The sequence below is a fragment of the Microtus ochrogaster genome, chromosome 1 (genome assembly GCF_000317375.1).
Source record: "Microtus ochrogaster isolate Prairie Vole_2 chromosome 1, MicOch1.0, whole genome shotgun sequence".
Taxonomy (NCBI): Eukaryota; Metazoa; Chordata; class Mammalia; order Rodentia; family Cricetidae; genus Microtus; species Microtus ochrogaster.
Window position 1 is genome coordinate 27,919,104 of NC_022009.1, and position 18,376 is coordinate 27,937,479.

The window sequence follows — 18,376 nt, forward strand, 5'->3', positions numbered from 1 at the left end:
TGAATCTGGAACTCATAAGTTGGCTACATTAACTAGCCAGCAAGCCTGAATGACCCTCCTCTCTCCAGCTCCCCGTCCCTTTGGTTACACTCATATACTAAAATGTTCAATTTTGTAAGTGGGGATGGAAATCAGGTCCCCAAGCTTGCACAGAGGGCACTTTGCCAACAGAGCCATCTATCTCATCCAGGCCCAATGTCAGCTCTATCTAGTGGGCAATCATACTGTACGTGATATGTCCTTAACAAAGGATATATGAATGGAACAAAATGCAAGTGGTATATGGTATATACATTTTTCCTTCTAGGCATTTCCTCATAGCAAATAGTCGCATTTAATAGTTAGTCATAGTTTAATAACTAAAAAAAAGTAGAAATAACCTCAAACACATTCTTTCCCAAATGTCAAGATAGTATAAAGAAAGGAAGAACAAAGCTTTTATTGACTATCACTAACAAGATAAGTATTTCCTAAAGGGATTTCAAATAAAGTGAAATAAAATGAAGGTTTAAAAAAACCCACAATTTCAACACAGCGACAAACATTTACAATATGGCATAAATTGGTTCTGAATATATATATACACAATTATAATCTATATATGAAATTGCATGTTCTTTTCAGTAGTCAAGCACAGTTACTCTTGACTTTCTTGAGGATGGATGATATCAGAGAAGTTTGCACTGATGTACCAGCCATTCAATTTTCAATTTAACCATCAATAGGTACTACTGTTTACTGTTACCTCATCACAATAGATACTATGAGTATTTTAGCAGCTGCTACATGCTTTTTTTTTCTAAATTAAGCTACTTCAGGGTCCAAAACAGCAAATTAGAACCAATGAAAGAAATGAAAAAAACTACAAGTGAAGGTTTCATCTTAAAATGCTGTCACTAAATGACAACTTACACTTGCCAAGAGAAGCCAATCTAAAGGGACATGTCAAATCCTGGCCTAGACTACTATCTAAGAATATTCCTTATCATTTGGCCTGGTGTGGCAAGTGTCTGAGATGCAGAGACAATCACAGAATTTACAAACAGACTCAAAGTGTCTCTTCCACGTTTCTGGTACATTCTCTTGGGTAGGGTATTACTGAGCCTGCAGCTGGCTTCTGTGCCTGCCTTTTGCTGTGCTCTCAGATTAGCACTTGGGTTCGTGGCTTTGCTTGTTATGAGGTCATTACTGATCAAGACAAATCAGCTGTCCGTTCCAGAGAGGGTGGCACTGTAGTCTCACAAGGGTGTCATGTAATTTTGAATCTACTGTATGGGGAAATACAGAAGGGCCTGGGTCATGGCTTATGGAGTGGAGAAGGCAAATGGGGAAGATAAATGAAGCTGTGTAGATTTGCCTCTAGATTTTGGAAAGTATAGTAAAAAAAAATGGTTGCTTCAAGATGCTATAAATTCTAGCACTTAATTCTATGAAACTTGCACCAAAGTTAGGTTTCTTCACTCTATTTCAAAATCAAAAAACAATCTTTTCAAAGCAAGGGTCATTTCAAGATTTCTCCTTTAAGATACAGTCTAATGGGGTATGTAGGCATGTGTCTACAAAATGTACCTTAAGGAAAAAAATAAAGATAGAAGATGGAATTATTGTTCTCCTGGGAGTTTCCAATTCCACACTGAAATGACCACTAGCAGGAAACAAAGGCATTTTGGTCATTGTGTGGCATATGGGATACAGTACAAGTGAAAATTATCAGCAGATAAAATATAGCCTATAGCGGTGTCTGGGGCAATGTAAATGACAGCTGTATGATTTCTAAGATTGACTATTCCCAGAGAGAGATGTAAGAACAGCAGTTGGGTAGTAGAGGAAGAATGCCAGCAACTCAGAAATCAACACATCATAATTTTCCCAGGGATTTACACTTTAAAAAAGAGTACAGGTCTCCAGCTGTGAGGTTAGCCACACGTTTGCAAAGATGCTCCAAAGCCTGAGCAGGTCATACTGCAGTGGTGATGATGTTATGGCTTAGGAAGAGGACCGTGTCATGGAGAATGTGTAGAAAATAATAGAGTAGGCTTGTGTTTGCGGGTAGAAAAGAGATATGCACTGGACGGCCTCTAAAGGAAGCTGGCCCAAGGAAACCCTAAGTATCACATCTCCTTTATTTCCCTCAAAAGCACATATCTCCGAGACTTCTTGGAAGAAAATTATCACAAGAAAACCATTATAAGCATAGGACCCTTTGGTCCAAGCCCCTTCCTCCTGAGGACTGAATTATAGCCATATCCTTACCTGTCCTGTGTGCCACACAGTTGAATCTTAAATGGCACAACCACACAGTCCACTTGATGATTAAACGGCCCATCCCTGTTCAGTCCCAATAATCTGCATCCTATTTTATACACAGAGTTATTTACTCGACACTCTGCAGGAAACATATCAGATAACTGCACACCTTTTGATACCACATTCCTCACATATGTTCCTGTGTGTACCCACTTCTCAGTGTTACATGTCAGAGGGACTGCAGCTGAGAGAAATCGAGACCTGAGCTGGAAGTTTTAAACCATCTGTTTGGCTGACTTTACGTTACATTTTCTTCTTCCTATTCAGTTTGACTTAATTAAAACACTATTATTAATTGGTATTTCCTAATACACACAGCCAGGTACGAAAGAAAGGCAGTTAATGAATGCAAAATAAACCTCCAATTCCTTGCCCTTAGGAAGCTATTCTTTATATCTAATGATATAAGAAAAAACAGAAGTGAATGATTTGTTTACATTTCCCCATGGGAAGCATACCTGAAGCCTGGGTTATCCTGTATGCCGTAAAATAAAACAGATGTGTTTTTCAGCTATTCGATTTAAATATCCTAAATATTCCTATCTATGACATACTTAACTGCTTTATCTTCAAATTGAGCTGCATTCTGAGTTTTCACTGCAGACTGACTAGCTTCTTCCCAAGGTGGAAGTTTAAATAGCAGATTCGGCTGTTTGAGAGAGATGTGAGTTATCAAAGAGTTGTGGAACTCTCTTATCTTAACGTTATTGGGATGCTTAAAATAGTATAGCTATAAAAAAACATGTATACAGACCATAATTTCCAACTAATTATTTAATTTCTACATTTAGAGAAAATGATATCATGCAGTGTTTTGAAATGGTTCCTTAGATAAGTCCTTATCCAATTTAAAACCACAAAGTCTTGAGAAATCATCACTTGAAATTCCATACATTGTCCCCTCCAGGGTGATAAAGAACACAGGGAGTTAGTTTAATGTGCCCACATCTTGATTTCACAAAACTGTACTAAAAGAAGGAGATACTCTTTCCCCAAGTCTGAGAAGAGAGGGAATAAGTAGAATTATGAGTTTTCAGTAGTCAGCCCTGGGCGGTTCCACGACCATGTGGACTGCTCAGACTCCCAATTTCACCATGGATAATGGACCCTCCTGGATGCTAAGTGACTGTACACCAGGAAGGTCTGATCATATAACATCAGACTCTTCTTCCATTTGCCAAATTACCCTAAATTTTACCAACAGGAATTTTATCCTTTGTAGAAGTGGAAGATTTATTCCTTACTCCCCGAGCCAGTTATCCTGCAAATGGCAAGCATTTTTCCATTAGATTACCGTGAAGCTAGTCCAGGAGTCAGGAGAGTTGGCCACATCCAGCCAGCTACCTGTATCACAGGACCATGCACTGAAATAGTCTTTATATTTTTCGTTTGGTTGAACAAAACCAAAGCAGAATACTACTACATGAGATTGCAGGAAATCAAAATTTCAGTGTCCATAAACAAAGCTTTACGGGAACATAGCCTAGTGATTGCTTATGCCTTATCTATGGCCTTTTCCATGGCACAATGACAACATGAGCATACGACATGCACATTGGAAGGCATTTAGAATCTGGACCTTTCAGAAAAAGGTAGTGACTACGGAAAGATAATGCTTCCTGTTAAGAATTACTTTTTGCTTCAAAAGGTCACTGTGTGTTTCTGGGGAGGATAAGGTGTACACACACCTACACACACAGAGACACACAGACACACAGTGGGGGGAGGAGAAGGGAGAGGAGAGAGAGAAGAGAGGAGAGAAAGGGTGCCATAGTATTTTTACTCAACTTTGAAACACTCTTTACATACATACACTCTTGAGCATGCATAAATACCAATACCCACACTACAATTCCTCGGGTCATTGCTTATTCCTTATACCAATTTTTATTTTTCATTTCTTTTCAATGCTTTCTTTTCTTTCCCCCTCCTTCATTTCCACTAATTTCTGCACTTAATTCATTCACATTATTGAGACAGGCACTATGTTAGACAGAGCATCAATAAGGAAGATAATTTTTTTTTTTTTGGTGGAGCTCACACTTCAAAGGAGGCAGGAACAATATAAATAAAGAAGGTGCCTAGGGACTGTGCCTGGGGTATGTACGGGCGAAGGGTTACTGTGCAGAGGCTGGTCAGGGTCCGGCCTGATAAGAGGCGGTATCTGAGGTGATGTTTAAAGGGTGGGAATGAGAAGGTCATTGGGAGATCCAGGGAAAAGTAAATTACAGGGGGTGAGTAGCAACAGAAAGGTCCAGAGACGGGAAAGAATTTCCTCAATTCTACGGTCTGAGAACCAAAGGGACACAGTGCACTCCCTCTGTTGTCTACCGAAACATCTCTTTCAGTTGCCCACATCAAATAGCAACACTGTTTTTTCAACGTTTGGATACCAAAAATTGTATTAGCTATTTTTAACATATGTTTTCAATTTTAATATTTCCCTAGACTCCCAAGAACAGATTACTACAATTAGTAGTAATTTAATTTATCATTTAAAGTCAAAAACAGACTAAAAACATTAGTGCTGAATTTTCTATCATGTTTAAATGATCCAGCTTAGTCTGTAATACTAGTCTATTCAAATAGAATTCACCTAATTCATACTCTCTGTGTCTCTCTCTCCTTTTCCTCTTCATTGAGACAGGATCTTGGTATGTATGCCAGCTCACCGCAAACTTACAATCCCTCTGTCCCAGTCTCCCAAGTCTTACTCTACCCACTCTTGGAAAACAACAAGTTGACCAAATTCTCTTCTTGACGGTCTGGGAAATGAAGCCAATGGAAACATAATAGGCTGACAATGAGGTTTTGTGAGCAAACAAGTAATAAATACTTCCTAGTTATCATGACTACTTTGTGTGCAGGTTTAGAGATCCACTGGAAAACTCTTCTGAGACCTCATCCTTAAACTTCCCTAAGCCAGAAGAGCACTCCTGAACCCCATTGTAAGCGCTATCAGATGACAGTGCAACAAAATGCATACGGTGTCACAATAAACTTTAATGCTCAAATAAAAACTGTTATCTGTACATCTTTTTATACTGACTTCAATACATAATAAAAAGGGAATGTGATTTTGCTGTGTGTTTTTAAGTGGTTCCAATAATAGGCAAACTTTAACACATGGGTTCAAACTCACCAGGGAAACAGCAAAATGGTAAAGGAGCAGTCCTAAGCTTCTTAGGGATGTAGACTACAGCATGCTCTTCACTACTGGGGAGCCCAAATTCTCCAATCCTGCCCATAATTGTGGCAACTCTATTGGTTGGTTCTCTCCTAAAAATGACATCTATCCCACCGGAATGGGTAATAAAGGTAGAAGATAGCAAGCAAGCAGCGTTTCTACCTCCTTTTGTGAATGAACACTATGATATTAAAGACATTGCATGTTTGTAAAAAAAAAATAAATCCAGAAAGAGCTATAGGATAGAGACTCTGAAACGCAAGGGTGAATTACAGCTAATTTCAGAATCTGAAAACAATCATGGATTATGAGATGAGGAAATGCTTATTAGCCATTTTTTCCAGCTCATTTTAGTTTTATCACTTTTTACACAATTTAAAATTTATGGAAATGTTTGAATGGTGCCTTTAATTTTTGCCAGAATATTTTGAACTTTGTTTCAGAATGAAACTGAAGAAGCCTTAGGAGGGTTTGAATAACAACTTCTTCAGTCTGTTTATTTAAAACATGATGAATAAGCACAGAGAAAAGGTGCAGAATTGAAAAAGGAAAAATGATCCTTTCTCCTTCCTAGAAGTGTTTGAGGTTGCTGGATTGTTCGGCATCTTGAACCAAGAGCTGTAATCTTGCTTGCCTGTTAGTAGTCAAACAGTTTAACATTGCCCTTATCATTGTATGTGTGTAAACTTGGTGTCTAAGGGCTCATGGGTAGTTTTAAAGTTATAGAAGATCTGTAAGATGCTTCCTTAATGGTAAGTCCTTAGTGTTGCCAGACTTCTTTAATGTGAAAAAAAATTCCACAAAATTGCCTATGGCATTTTATTTTGAGGAAGTAGAATCCCAGGGTTTTAAGCACTAAATATTTTGTGTCTGTCAATCAATCAGTCTCCTAAAAAGAAAAAAGAGAGAATAATAAGGAGAGGAATAAAAAAAAACCAGGAACCTAACCAGGAGCCAGGTGGACTTCCATGGGCCACACAGCTTTAGTGTTTCCATCCATCCATCAACGAGAACAGCACTATCTACAGTGGAGGACCGTGGGAGAACTGAATGGCACAGACTTACCAATAAAGAACTGCTCTGTGGCTATCAATTCACAATTCCTCCGATTCAGGGTCCCACACACACACACTTGATGCACAGAACATCACTCTAGGATGACTTAACACAATGTTTTTGCTGTTAGTGTAGTTGTCTCTGCTTTTGAGGCAGGTCTCACTCTCTAGTCTAGACTGGCCTTGAACCTGGGGGCCACCATGCCTAGGTTTATGTAGCCCCATCTTGACAGGAATTAGTAACTGCTACAGAAATGTTTGCTAAAAAAAGTGAGTGTGGAATATCCCACACCCAGAAACTGTCTGAAGTATTTATTCACATTCTAGAAACTCAGTCAGAGACTGGGAAGGGTGAGAACCTAGAAATGACAATTACAGTTTCTTTTAGTAATGTCCAATCCACATTTACAAACTCATTCATCTTATTGGTCGGTGGAAATGTGCTCCGACCAGAAAGGTATTGGTTATCAGAAAGGTCTTAGGTATTCCTTTCCAAGATGGCTGTTCACAGCAGTCATTACTTAAAATGCTGCACCTCACAACTGCCATTGTTATCAGACGGTGGAAGGCAAACAGATGAACATGGCAGCCTTCTCACACTTTAGGCCTGTTTAAGGGTGTCACGTGACATACACAAGCGGTAAGCTCTTTCGGAGCACAAGGCTGAAATGATCACTGAACCCCAGTGACGGAAGTGGAAATGCCCTCAGGTGCAAGGAGACTGTTGGCTCTGAACTTGTAGACTTTCCCAGATGAACTCAACACCATGAAACACCACGAGGAGCTGAGAAGACCTCTCCCTTTTCAGAACACACAAGCTGCTATTTACATCAACCCTGTGGCTCTGAATCCCAGAGCGGGCTCTGAGCGCACCACTGAGGAATGTGAGTGACCTAGGTGAAGTCAGCTGCCAGGGACCCGGGGCGTGAAGTCCCATAAACCCATCCTGCCTCCGTGAGAGAGCAATTTATAAAGTCTGAAAAGGACACCTACTGAAAGTATTTTAGTAAACTTGGCTACAGAGTAAAATTGGAACTTTTAAAAACTGTTCTTTGTCTCACACTTTGCAAATGCTTCCAAATGGTTTTTCTTTCTTTTAGGAGGCTTTCTTATTGACTAGACTCAAAACTGCTGAGTCCCGAGGACGTGTGCTTTTCATACTGGTAAATAAACAAAGACCAGCACACTTTTATATTACTTTTATTCTCAAAAGAAAACAGCCCGGTCAATCAACATCTATATATTAGATGATAGAAGACTTCTCTTGGGGTATTCTATTTTCAAGTTTTATTCTGTCATAAATTGGAATTAAAATTAAGTTGCAAGTTTCAGATAAAATAGGGTGATAAAATTTAATGACCACTAAAATATCAGGTGGAATCCACTTTACTGAGCTTGCTTCCCTGCTCTCTGGAGGATCTTGATGTAGTAAATTGCAGTGTGCAAATCTAATGAGCTGAGACCCGGCTTCACCCCAGGACAGGCTGCTGATGTTCACCTCTGCTGAGACCTCACACTGAATGTGAGGCTTGATAAGTCTCTTCACCTCTTGAGAAAACAGTGACTTTAACGAGCTATTAATTGTCTTGCCTTCAAAGTGGCAAAGGAAGACCTGGCACTCCACATCCATAATCGTTCATGCTTATTTTTGCTGATGCCATTGCTTGTCCCCCCCACCAGAGTCCCTGAACAAACAGACGCACAGTCATTTGCCTGAGTTCGACAGGATGCATCCTGGGAAGGCGATGTGCGATATGTGTGTGATGTGATACTTTCTGGTTTCTAGGTGAATAGAAGCTCCACTCTAACTCTCAAGAAGAATCCTACGAACAGGAATCCCTACCACACGGGTTTCTGGATTAAGAAAACCTTAAAGACTTAATCCCAATTTGTCAATTTTTCAAGCTGAGAATTTTCAAAATCCCTTTCACACATGTCCCAAGAAAATGAGTACTTCTGGAGCGTGACTAGCTCTAGCTTGTCTGTGGAGAGAACAGAATCTACTTCCGCACTACTTCCTTTTGAAAGGCATGCTGAAGGCCTCTTAGCAGCTGCCTCAAGCCCTTCATTTGTGGACGGAGAGAAAGCACAAGCTTCAGATATTCTATAGTCTGGTGGACATGACTGACAGTAGAAGCCTGGAAATGACCAAAGCGATCTGTCACCAGTTCAGTTTCTCCCATGGTTGTTGAGAAGTGGGATGGGTAATCTCCTAAGCCCACTGAAATACTGATGTACTATCATGTCAGCTTTTGCTACGGCATTTACTTCCGTGTGTCAGTAACATTGTGGTGCTATTTCTTGTTCAGTTATCTTCAATAATGTACCTGCCAAGTCTATATTAGTATCCTCTATTATAAAACCCTCTAGATCAGTGGTTCTCAACCCATGGTCAAACAACCCTTTAACAGTGTGTGTGTGGGTATTTATCTAAGACCATCAGAAAACACAGATATGTACATTACAATTCATAATAGTAGCAAAATTATAGTTGTGAAACAGCAATGAAATAATTTGTATTGGGAGTTACCACAACATGAAAGACTATATTAAAGGGTCACAGGATTAGGAAGGTTGAGAACTTCTGCTCTAGATAAGTATTTGTCAGGCTTCTTTATAAAAAAAAAATAAAAACCAACCTAGAAATTCATTCCTTATTCTATTTTTTCTCTTTATACTCTATGCTGCTACAGGCTGCTCCTAAGTAGCCAGCATAAAGTAATGGATGCAGAAAACATTATTTTCTTTCCTATTCATTGTAAATGATTTGCCTAAGTACCACAAAGGTGACAAAACCAAATGCTATTACCTATCCCTCCAACTCTAAAATAGTTGTAAAAGCAATCATCAGCAGCAGCAGCAGCAAAAATGCTTCAAACAGAAGATTCAAAACTGTTAAATCCAACTAATATAGAAGTTAAATATTACTATGGATCATCTGAAAAGTAGAATGTCATTAATATTACTTAATATCCTTCTGGGCATAGCTCAGAAAAAACCTTCTAATGATTTACTTAATAAACAAACAAAACTCTACTTAAAAGAAAATATTAGCTTTCATTTCTAGTGAAACTTTCAATGGTATCAATGATGTGTCCCAAAATACTCATGGAAACATTTATGGATACCCCTACTAAGGCTCCCACATTCTTCCAAAATGGTGGAACTGGCACTCATATCCAGATTCACAATCAACCCTATCCTTTGCGCCTGTTTTTTGGTTCTTCATTGATTTCATAAATAGCCAAATACCTTACTTCCTTCAGCATGTTCTCTCCTAATACAAATTTCAATTACATGACTACTCATGGAAGACAAAGAACAGCAAAGAAAAGGGGGCTGGAGGAATAGGAGAGAGGAGGAAAGAGGGAGAAAGAAGGGAAAGGGGAGGAGGTAGGGAGGGGGAGCGCATGAGGGATTCCACTTGGACAAGAACTTCATCTGGGCATCACATCTGCCATGTATCAGGTACAAGAACACATTGAGCATGTAGAATTCAAACTCAGTGAGGACCTGCCGGACAACAAGGTTTTCACTCTTCTCACACAAGCCTGGAGTGCAGAAATTAGAACTCCCTGTGCTCCTAATTCAGAAGATATGTAATGTTGCCCAAAACATGAGGGAAAATAAAAAGGAAACTCACTTCATCTAAACTTTAACCCATTTCAAATAAAATGGAAAGAAAGATGAGTGTAAATGAGCAAAAGAGGAGGGAGCTGAGAGTGGTTGGGTTCTCTGCTTGTGGCTCCTCGCTAGCACTCTGAGCTGCTCCTTGCGTGTGTTTCCACATGTGTGTGCCGGCTCACATGTGTGCACATGTATGTGGAGAACAGAGGACAACATCAAGTGTATTTCCTCAGAAGCTGCTCACATTTTACTTTTCATTTATTGACACAATCTCTCACTTGTCTGAATTCACCAAGAAGGCTAGCAGGCTGTCTGCCTCTTTAATATTAGGGCATACAACCAAGGCAGCCAGCTTCCACACACATTCTACAGCATTTTTCTGTGAGTCCTGTGGTGCTTTCTTAATCAAATGTACTTTTGTATTGTGGGCTTTGTACAGCAACATCAAGAAAAAAATATAAGTCAGTGAGAAATAGTTGATACTTGAGTAAATAAAAATGAAACCAGCCATCACCAGCAAGAAGTCAAGCTGGGATATACATTTCAATAAATTAATGGAAAAGATTACATTTGTTTTGATTTGGGTTTCTACCAGTATCAAGGTTGAGGATGAGATCCGTTTCCTTCTTTGTATCTCAAACCCACACGTAATAGGACTGTGATATTGCACCACACACTGTACTTGGCCTTAGGAAGAGAAACTTGCATGTAACTGCAAATGAAAGCCACAGAAAGAAGACAGGCAATATGAAGCACCAGTGAAGGAAGGGCAGAACGGGAGGAGGAGACGGCTGATGGGGTAAGGAAGGAAGAGAGAAAGCAAGAGGCAGATAGAAGAGGCGTGAGGGAAGAAACTGGGTGTCCTCGTTAAAGGTTTTAAATGAACAATGACAGGGTAAGTGTAGTCTTCCAGTGGGTGGGCCTTGAGGAGGTGAGTGGGGGCTGCTCATCTGTTCAGGCAGAGGAAACTTTCCAGGAACACACTATGGCCACGCCTGTGCTCAGTATTAGATACTTAAAAAATGAGATGCATGGCAGTTATACAATAGGCATAACAGGATTAAAGGAGAGTAAATTTTCATTCTGGGTTCAAACACAGAACTAAAATGATTCATAGATACAACAAATATTTATTCAGTTCTCTTATCTATTTCCCCTTGATATAAAAAAACAGACAGAAATCTGCATGATACTGTGTTCTTTTGAAGTTTTCTACTTTAAGTCTTTGACAACTTAATAGGTGTCTGTCTTTATCTGTGATGTAAATACTGGTATTCCCTGTGATCGAGCCTAGGCTTTCAGATTTTCTCATTCGCCATATTTCTGTGACTGTTAGATCACCCAACTGCTGTGGACAACAGTATCAGTGACATTCAACTCTTCACGCCCACTTCAAACCCTTCTGAGCTGTAGACCTGGGATCACCACATAAACACGCCCCACCCCAATTCAACATACCAGTAACTAAAATAACCAGTTTCTTGCTAGTGAATATAACCATGAAGTGGTGTCATCATGCAAGCCAAGAACTTTGCTTAATATATTTTTACTTCCTAAAGGTTAACCCATTTTTTCTTTTTCTATTTCTATTTCCTTCTTTCCTTCCTTCCTTTTGCTTTCCCCCTCTCCCTCCTTTCTCAATCACAACATACAGTAAGAAGCCCCTATCCCTCCTCATACTGGCTGCTGTCACCTAATGTAAGGCGCCACCATCCCTTGGCAAGAGACTCACAACCCCTAGCTTGAGTGCCCTCTTGCATTCAGTCTAAACCTGCCCCAGTTATTTTCAACTTTATAATAAGATACATTCAAGATGCAAATTCCATCACACTGTTTCCATGCTCTAAACTCTTCATGGGTTTTACTTACATCAAATGTAAAGTCCAAATATGTATCACAGCTTCCCTGGCACCTAAACTTTTCCTAGATTTCCAAGCTTGCCTAGAAAACTGACATTCTTCACTTACACACTGGCTGTAAGAGGCCCACTCTGATCATCATCTCATGCCAGGTCAACCTATCTGCTTTCCATATGTTCATCAGCCCTACCTACAACAAACAAGGACTAGCATTCTTACTACATGTTGACACAAATACATTTCCTCTAACAGCATTTTCCAAAACTTCATTGTAAGCATCCATTTAATGGTTTTCCATGAATTCTGACACTAAAGGTAAGAATATATCTGCAATACATGTGGCTTATCTAACTACCCATCACCCAGTAGTGTCATGTACAATATTATCATTTATTTAATATTTGTTCAGTGACTCTGTATAGAAACTGATTAGGTTTAAGGACAGAGAACACTCACTAGTGCTTAGGAAAGTATTAAATGCAGACAGACTGTCTCCCATAAGTATGAGTATACACACCCATATAAGAGGATAATAAGTTACTATTTTGGGCTGGCCTAAACGAAATTAAACACTTTAGGGAAGTGGCACAGCCAAGTCAACTAAGTTGCCCAAGATTACCCAAATATTCAGAGGCACATCCAAGCTTTAAAACCCAAGCTCTTGACTTCCACCCTTTACTGTCAATGTTCTTTGGAAAGCATGTCATACCGTAGAAGTACTGGGTTAGGAACTCCACTTACACACTTAAGTGGCCCTCTCTGGAGTCTCACCTATGGATTTTATACTGGAGCAGAGAATTTAGGAATCTATAACCAGCTCCATGGGCGTTTCCTCTATTCTTTACCAGTCATGTAAGTCTTCTCCACGATGTGCCTACGAACTGCTGCCATTCTGAGGTGTCATTTCCCTCTATTGAAATGGGTAGTATCAGATATTAGCACCAGGAAACGTGGTGGCAATGTTTTACTCTCCTGTTGCAGAATATCATGTCATACAATGTTTATCTGTAAGTGCCCATGGAGAGTTGGCTGGTTTGTCCTTTTGCAGTGGTGGACATTTTGGTAAAAATAGTACCAATAATCAATAAACATTTGAGGAGCAACGTAGGATATTACATTTAATGAGACAACTGCAACAATCATATTATGAGAGGCAAAAATGACCTTTGCTACAATTTTAAAGGCTACGTTTATCTAATAAATAAGCTTAGACATGCTATTCTGCGGTCAGTGGTGATTGTAACACAGTGCTTTCTATAATAGCAATAAGCACCACTGGTTCTAACTTCAGAGTGAGTGGAGTGGAAATACTGAATATTCTTCCTCGCTTCATGTTTGTTCAGTTTTTACACCTCAATTTAATGGACAAAGATATTTTTTAAAAACCCTTAATCTACACAAAATTATTTATAGCTAACAAATATCACCCTTACTACATGTCCATAACTATAATGAACATTTTCAGATCAATACAGTATTCTGCTAGTGGATACATCATCAAATGAAGAAAATCCAAACAAAAAACATTTCCCTTGCTTGCTGTGGTTAACCTGACCCATTCTTCATTTACCAAAAGCAAACATGCTCACCCCTAAAGCACTCAGTCTCGCTCATTAATTTATCCTCCAGTCTTGCTTTACTGCTCATGGCCCACAAAGATCTCTAAATGCCCCAAGTATTTACAGTGCTTTATCTCCAACATGACATTAACTGAACTCCTTCTGTCAGGTGAGTAGGGGTGATTATATCTGCTCTAATGAAGACAGACAGGTGGGTTACCCATTTGTAAGTCAGTCCTGTGGGAAAGCAGGGAGGAAGTTCTTTTAGATGCTGATGGAACAGCAATTGCTTAGACCATAGAACTCTTCATTACAAGTCTAACAAAACCTTTCAAACATAATTTTCCAGTCTGAGAAATGTGCATGCACCCATGACAAGTTGGGAGTCTATTCAAGGCAAACCCTGCCTTCCATAGATGTGGTAGTGTTCCTAGTTAATCACTGGTACATGGTATCCCCTGAGAAAGAATTAGTTCGACTTTTACTTGAAAACATACATTCTAAAAATGCATTCTCATCAGCTAGCTCTGCTTTCAGGGAGCATGTTGTGTTCATCTCTGAATGCCAAGGTTCCAATTATATCACACCAAGGCATACCAGTTTTTCAAGAGCAGCGGTTGAGCGGGTTACCTCTTTTGATGGTAAGTGTTCTCAAAGACAACTAAGGGAAGCAAATTCAGACTTCAACTTTAATATTCCTATATGGTACTTGTCACCTCATGTGCTGGAACAGTCTGAATATGGTAATAAGAACAGACAGCAGATGAGAAAAACAAATGTTTTTATCACAATGATACTTGCCCTATCTGAGAATTGACTTTACCTGTAGAGTTTCCATTTCTTCATCTTTTCTTTGAGTTTCTTCCAACAGACCTACAATAAGAATATAAACACCCATGAAAATGCAGTGTAAAAATGGGTTACTTCTTAAACCAAATGCTTGTCAAGGTATGAGAAACAGTGTAAGAGCAATGGCCTCTTCTTCCAACTGTGCAAGTACTCTTAACCCTGTCAACCCAAAGCCAGATAAAAGACTCATACCAGCTCAATTAGACACCAAAATAACTTGCTGATATCTGAATCATTTGATCCAATCATTATGTAAATGACAAGTAACACAAAATTACTTAAAAAAAAAAAACAAGCCATTTTCTCTTAAGTTCTCAAGCCAAGTCCCACCCCCCAGGCCAATTTTTATAAGGAAATTATAACATCCTGAAATAGCGAGTGGTATGAATGGAAGCAGAACACATCAACAACTGTAAAGTCACAGCATTATTAATTATCATTTTATACTGAGAGTGGGAGGTATTACAGGTCTATCTGACCAAGAGCTTGGCACGGTCTCCAAGAACTGAATGGGAGAAGGGAAAGCAATCAGCTGAAGAGAGCAATGAATCTTGCTTGCTGCACGAAGACAGTCATAGCTCCTGGTGCATTGATTTATGCACTTTGCTATAAAGGAAAATACATTTGGTAAGCAGAATTTCTGCCTCCAGCTGTACCACGCTGTGCTACAATCTTAGTAGATTTCACAAACCTAAAGAAGGTTGGGATGAGTCAGAGCTCTGATAGAACTGTCAAGAATCACCGTTACCAGTGCATATTAGAAGTAGCATTGGCACTTACACTGTGCCTGATTTACCTTACCAAAAGCTGTGCTGCATACTGGAAGAGATCCAACAGACATATCAGAAAGGCAGACACAAACATTTTAGCAAGTGTGAAACTTGATGCAGGGGGAAGGAGTCAAAGTGAGCCTGGTGTTTGTAACACCCCGGCAGCCGTGGCCCAGAACTGTGGAACAGGTAGGTGATAATGGATGGCAATGCCCCTTGAGACTGCACTAAGATGGCTACAGAGGAGAAAGCCATTCCCATAAGACGCAGTGCTGCACTGGAGAGTCACACACAGTTTCTGCTCCATATTCTCTAAAGGAACCGAGTTTGACTCCAAAAGCCTTCCCTATTTATAAGTGAATGAAGATAAGGAAGAAAGTCCTGTTTGGGGGTATATTTTGAAGCAGGTTTCCATTGACACTTTTGTTTCTTAGCAACAACGTATGGAAACAAACTGGATTGGCCAGTGTCCTCAGCGATCCTGACTCTTTACTGTTGCATGGGGATCTACTTCCTGCATCTAGACTATCCGTTTGACCCAATTTCACATGCAAACCTCTATTGCGGGCTTTTACACATTTGGACTTTTTGACATGGAACGGCATTACCATGTGAACCAGCCCCACACAATCTGCTAATGACATCAGACACATGTCCCAGGATGCTCCCTACTCCTGCCATCCTGAAGGCTGCTCCAACAGGCAGCCAGGAAATGCCCAGAAGCAGAGCTGCCCAGCTGATCTTAAGGTGACGACGGTTGACTCAGACTGATGCCCAACAGAGAGTACACAGCCTGCCCGGCAGAGAATCCTGGACTGGAGAATGGGACCAGGAACCTGTGGCAGAGAAGCAGTGGTGCTCTGCTGCCACAGCCGCCATAATAGGAACCTGTGACAGAGAAGCAGTGGTGCTCTGCTGCCACAGCCGCCATAATAGGAACCTGTGGCAGAGAAGCAATGGTGCTCTGCTGCCACAGCTGCCATAGTAAAGCAAATAAATGATAATGCAGCATAGCACTGCTTTAGGGCTTATTTTGGGGGAGAGTTTTCATTGACATTTCAGGTTTCTTAGCAAAAAGGTATATTAAAAAAATAGGAATGAATCTAGGAAAATACAGTATAAGATGGCCAAAGATGGGAAGGAACATGATACTGTCCCTACCGAGTGTGGCTAGTGCCCCTTGCCATGAGTAATTTTGTTGTTTTCACAATAAATACAGAAAGCCATCTTTGATCTCACAGTGAATATGTGTAATCATAACTAACCTATGTAGTGTTAAAGCCAAGCCGAGAGCCTTGTTTTCATAACTTATATCTAGCATAGCACTCACTTGCATCACTCAGTACTTAATTATATCCCGATACACACACACACACACACACACACACACACACACGCACGCACACACACACGCACACACTGGAATATTATTTTCACTAGGCAAAGATGTTCATGCTGCGGAATATTACTTTAACTATGTGAAGGTGTGTTAGACTTGTTTCTGCTGTGTTGTTAACGATTTAAAGATCTGTTCCTTATTTGTGCTGCATTTGTTTCACCTTGCCTGCCTAAAGCACCTGATTGGTCTAATAAGGAGGTGAATAGCCAGTAGCTAGGCAAAAAAGGGACAGGCAAAGCTGGCAGGCAGAGAATAAATAGGAGGGCTCTAGGCTTGAAAGAGGAAGAACAATAGAAGGAGGAGAGAATGAGAGAGATGCCCAGGGCCAGAAACCAGGCAGCTGCCAGTCAGCCAGACAAGACATCCAGTGAAAGAAAGATATACAGAAGAAAGGTAATAAGTCCCAAGGCAAAGGGTAAATAAAGAGAAACATGTTATTTTAAGTTAAAAGAGCTATTCAAAAATGAGTCTAGGCTAGGCGGAGCATTCAAAATTACTAAGTGTCCATGTCATGATTTGGGAGCCTGTGTATGTGTGTGTGTATATATATAGAGAGAGAGAAAGAAAAATAAAAATATATATGCACACATATATATTTAATAGGTAAATATATGTGTATGTGCATATATGTGTATACACACATATATGCACACACACACACACACACACATATGAGACAGGGTTTCCTCTGTAGATTAGGCTAGCCTCAAACTCAAAGCAATACGCCTGAGTCTGGCACCAGAGTGCTGGTTTAAAGTGTGTACAACCACTGTCCAGCTTTGTTACATAATTTTTTTAAAGTGCATGCATTTACATTCCTCTGACTTGCTTTAGGAACCTTCGGATATCAAGAGTCAAGACTTCCCCATCTTTCTAAAAACTGCCTCTGTTCCTTTGAAAGTTAACTTAAAATCTCAAAATTGCATTGTTCAGATACCTTTGATGGGAATGAAAACTGGGATTATGAACCTGTGCTGGAGAAACCTCGCTCCTCCTCATGGCTAAGAAGCAGTACTCTAAATGTCAACGGCAGAAAGCTAAGAGAACACAGGAAGACAGGATGGAAGGAACACAGTGCTCTCTCCACTCATGTGTCTAGGACTGGCCCCTCATCCTAACAAGAAATCTCGCTTGTTCTCACAAAGCTCAGGACACGGGTGGAATGAGAAGCTGGAAGGCTGCTTTGCTCCCTTGCTCAGCACCGGCATGCCCACGTTCTCCTTTATTATTTGATGACAACCACCTGCTATAGAAGCGGCTGTGACTAAACAGTGTCTATCTATGGTTCTTCATGAAAAGAATTTAGGGAAGTGCGTGTGTGTGTGGGGGGGGTGATTTCCTTGGACTGGAACCAGCTTTTAAATTAGCTGATGCTAAGTCATTCTGATACAGTGTTTGGAGGAGAAATCTTTCCTGGAAAAAAGCAGGAAAACAAAGATGGGAACTGAAGACTCTAGCTTCATTTGGTCCCACTTCATGTTCAGTTATGGCAACAGTTTTGGTAAGATGTTTTTGAACCACTTCCTTTGCAGTCTTTACCACCAACCACCAATCATTGGCTTTTTAAGGAAATTTGACACTGTCTTTTCTTATTTATCTTTTCCCTGGCTTCATTAAGCAGCATGACCAAGACACCTAATTGGTAACTTAATTCTTCTTTATTTTATTTATTTGTTTTTTTCGAGACAGGGTTTCTCTGTGGTTTTGGAGCCTGTCCTGGAACTAGCTCTTGTAGACCAGGCTGGTCTCGAACTCACAGAGATC

The 18,376-nt window shown here is 40.1% G+C and overlaps 1 protein-coding gene across 1 annotated transcript in view; it reads right to left on the reverse strand.

Moving 5' to 3' along the window:
* Positions 1-18,376, reverse strand: part of Cep128 (centrosomal protein 128) — a 367,524-nt gene that overhangs the window by 66,892 nt on the left and 282,256 nt on the right. The window contains exon 20 of the mRNA XM_013346846.1: positions 14,418-14,467. Coding sequence (XP_013202300.1) covers positions 14,418-14,467 — 50 coding nt within the window. The remainder of the gene's footprint in view (positions 1-14,417; positions 14,468-18,376) is intronic.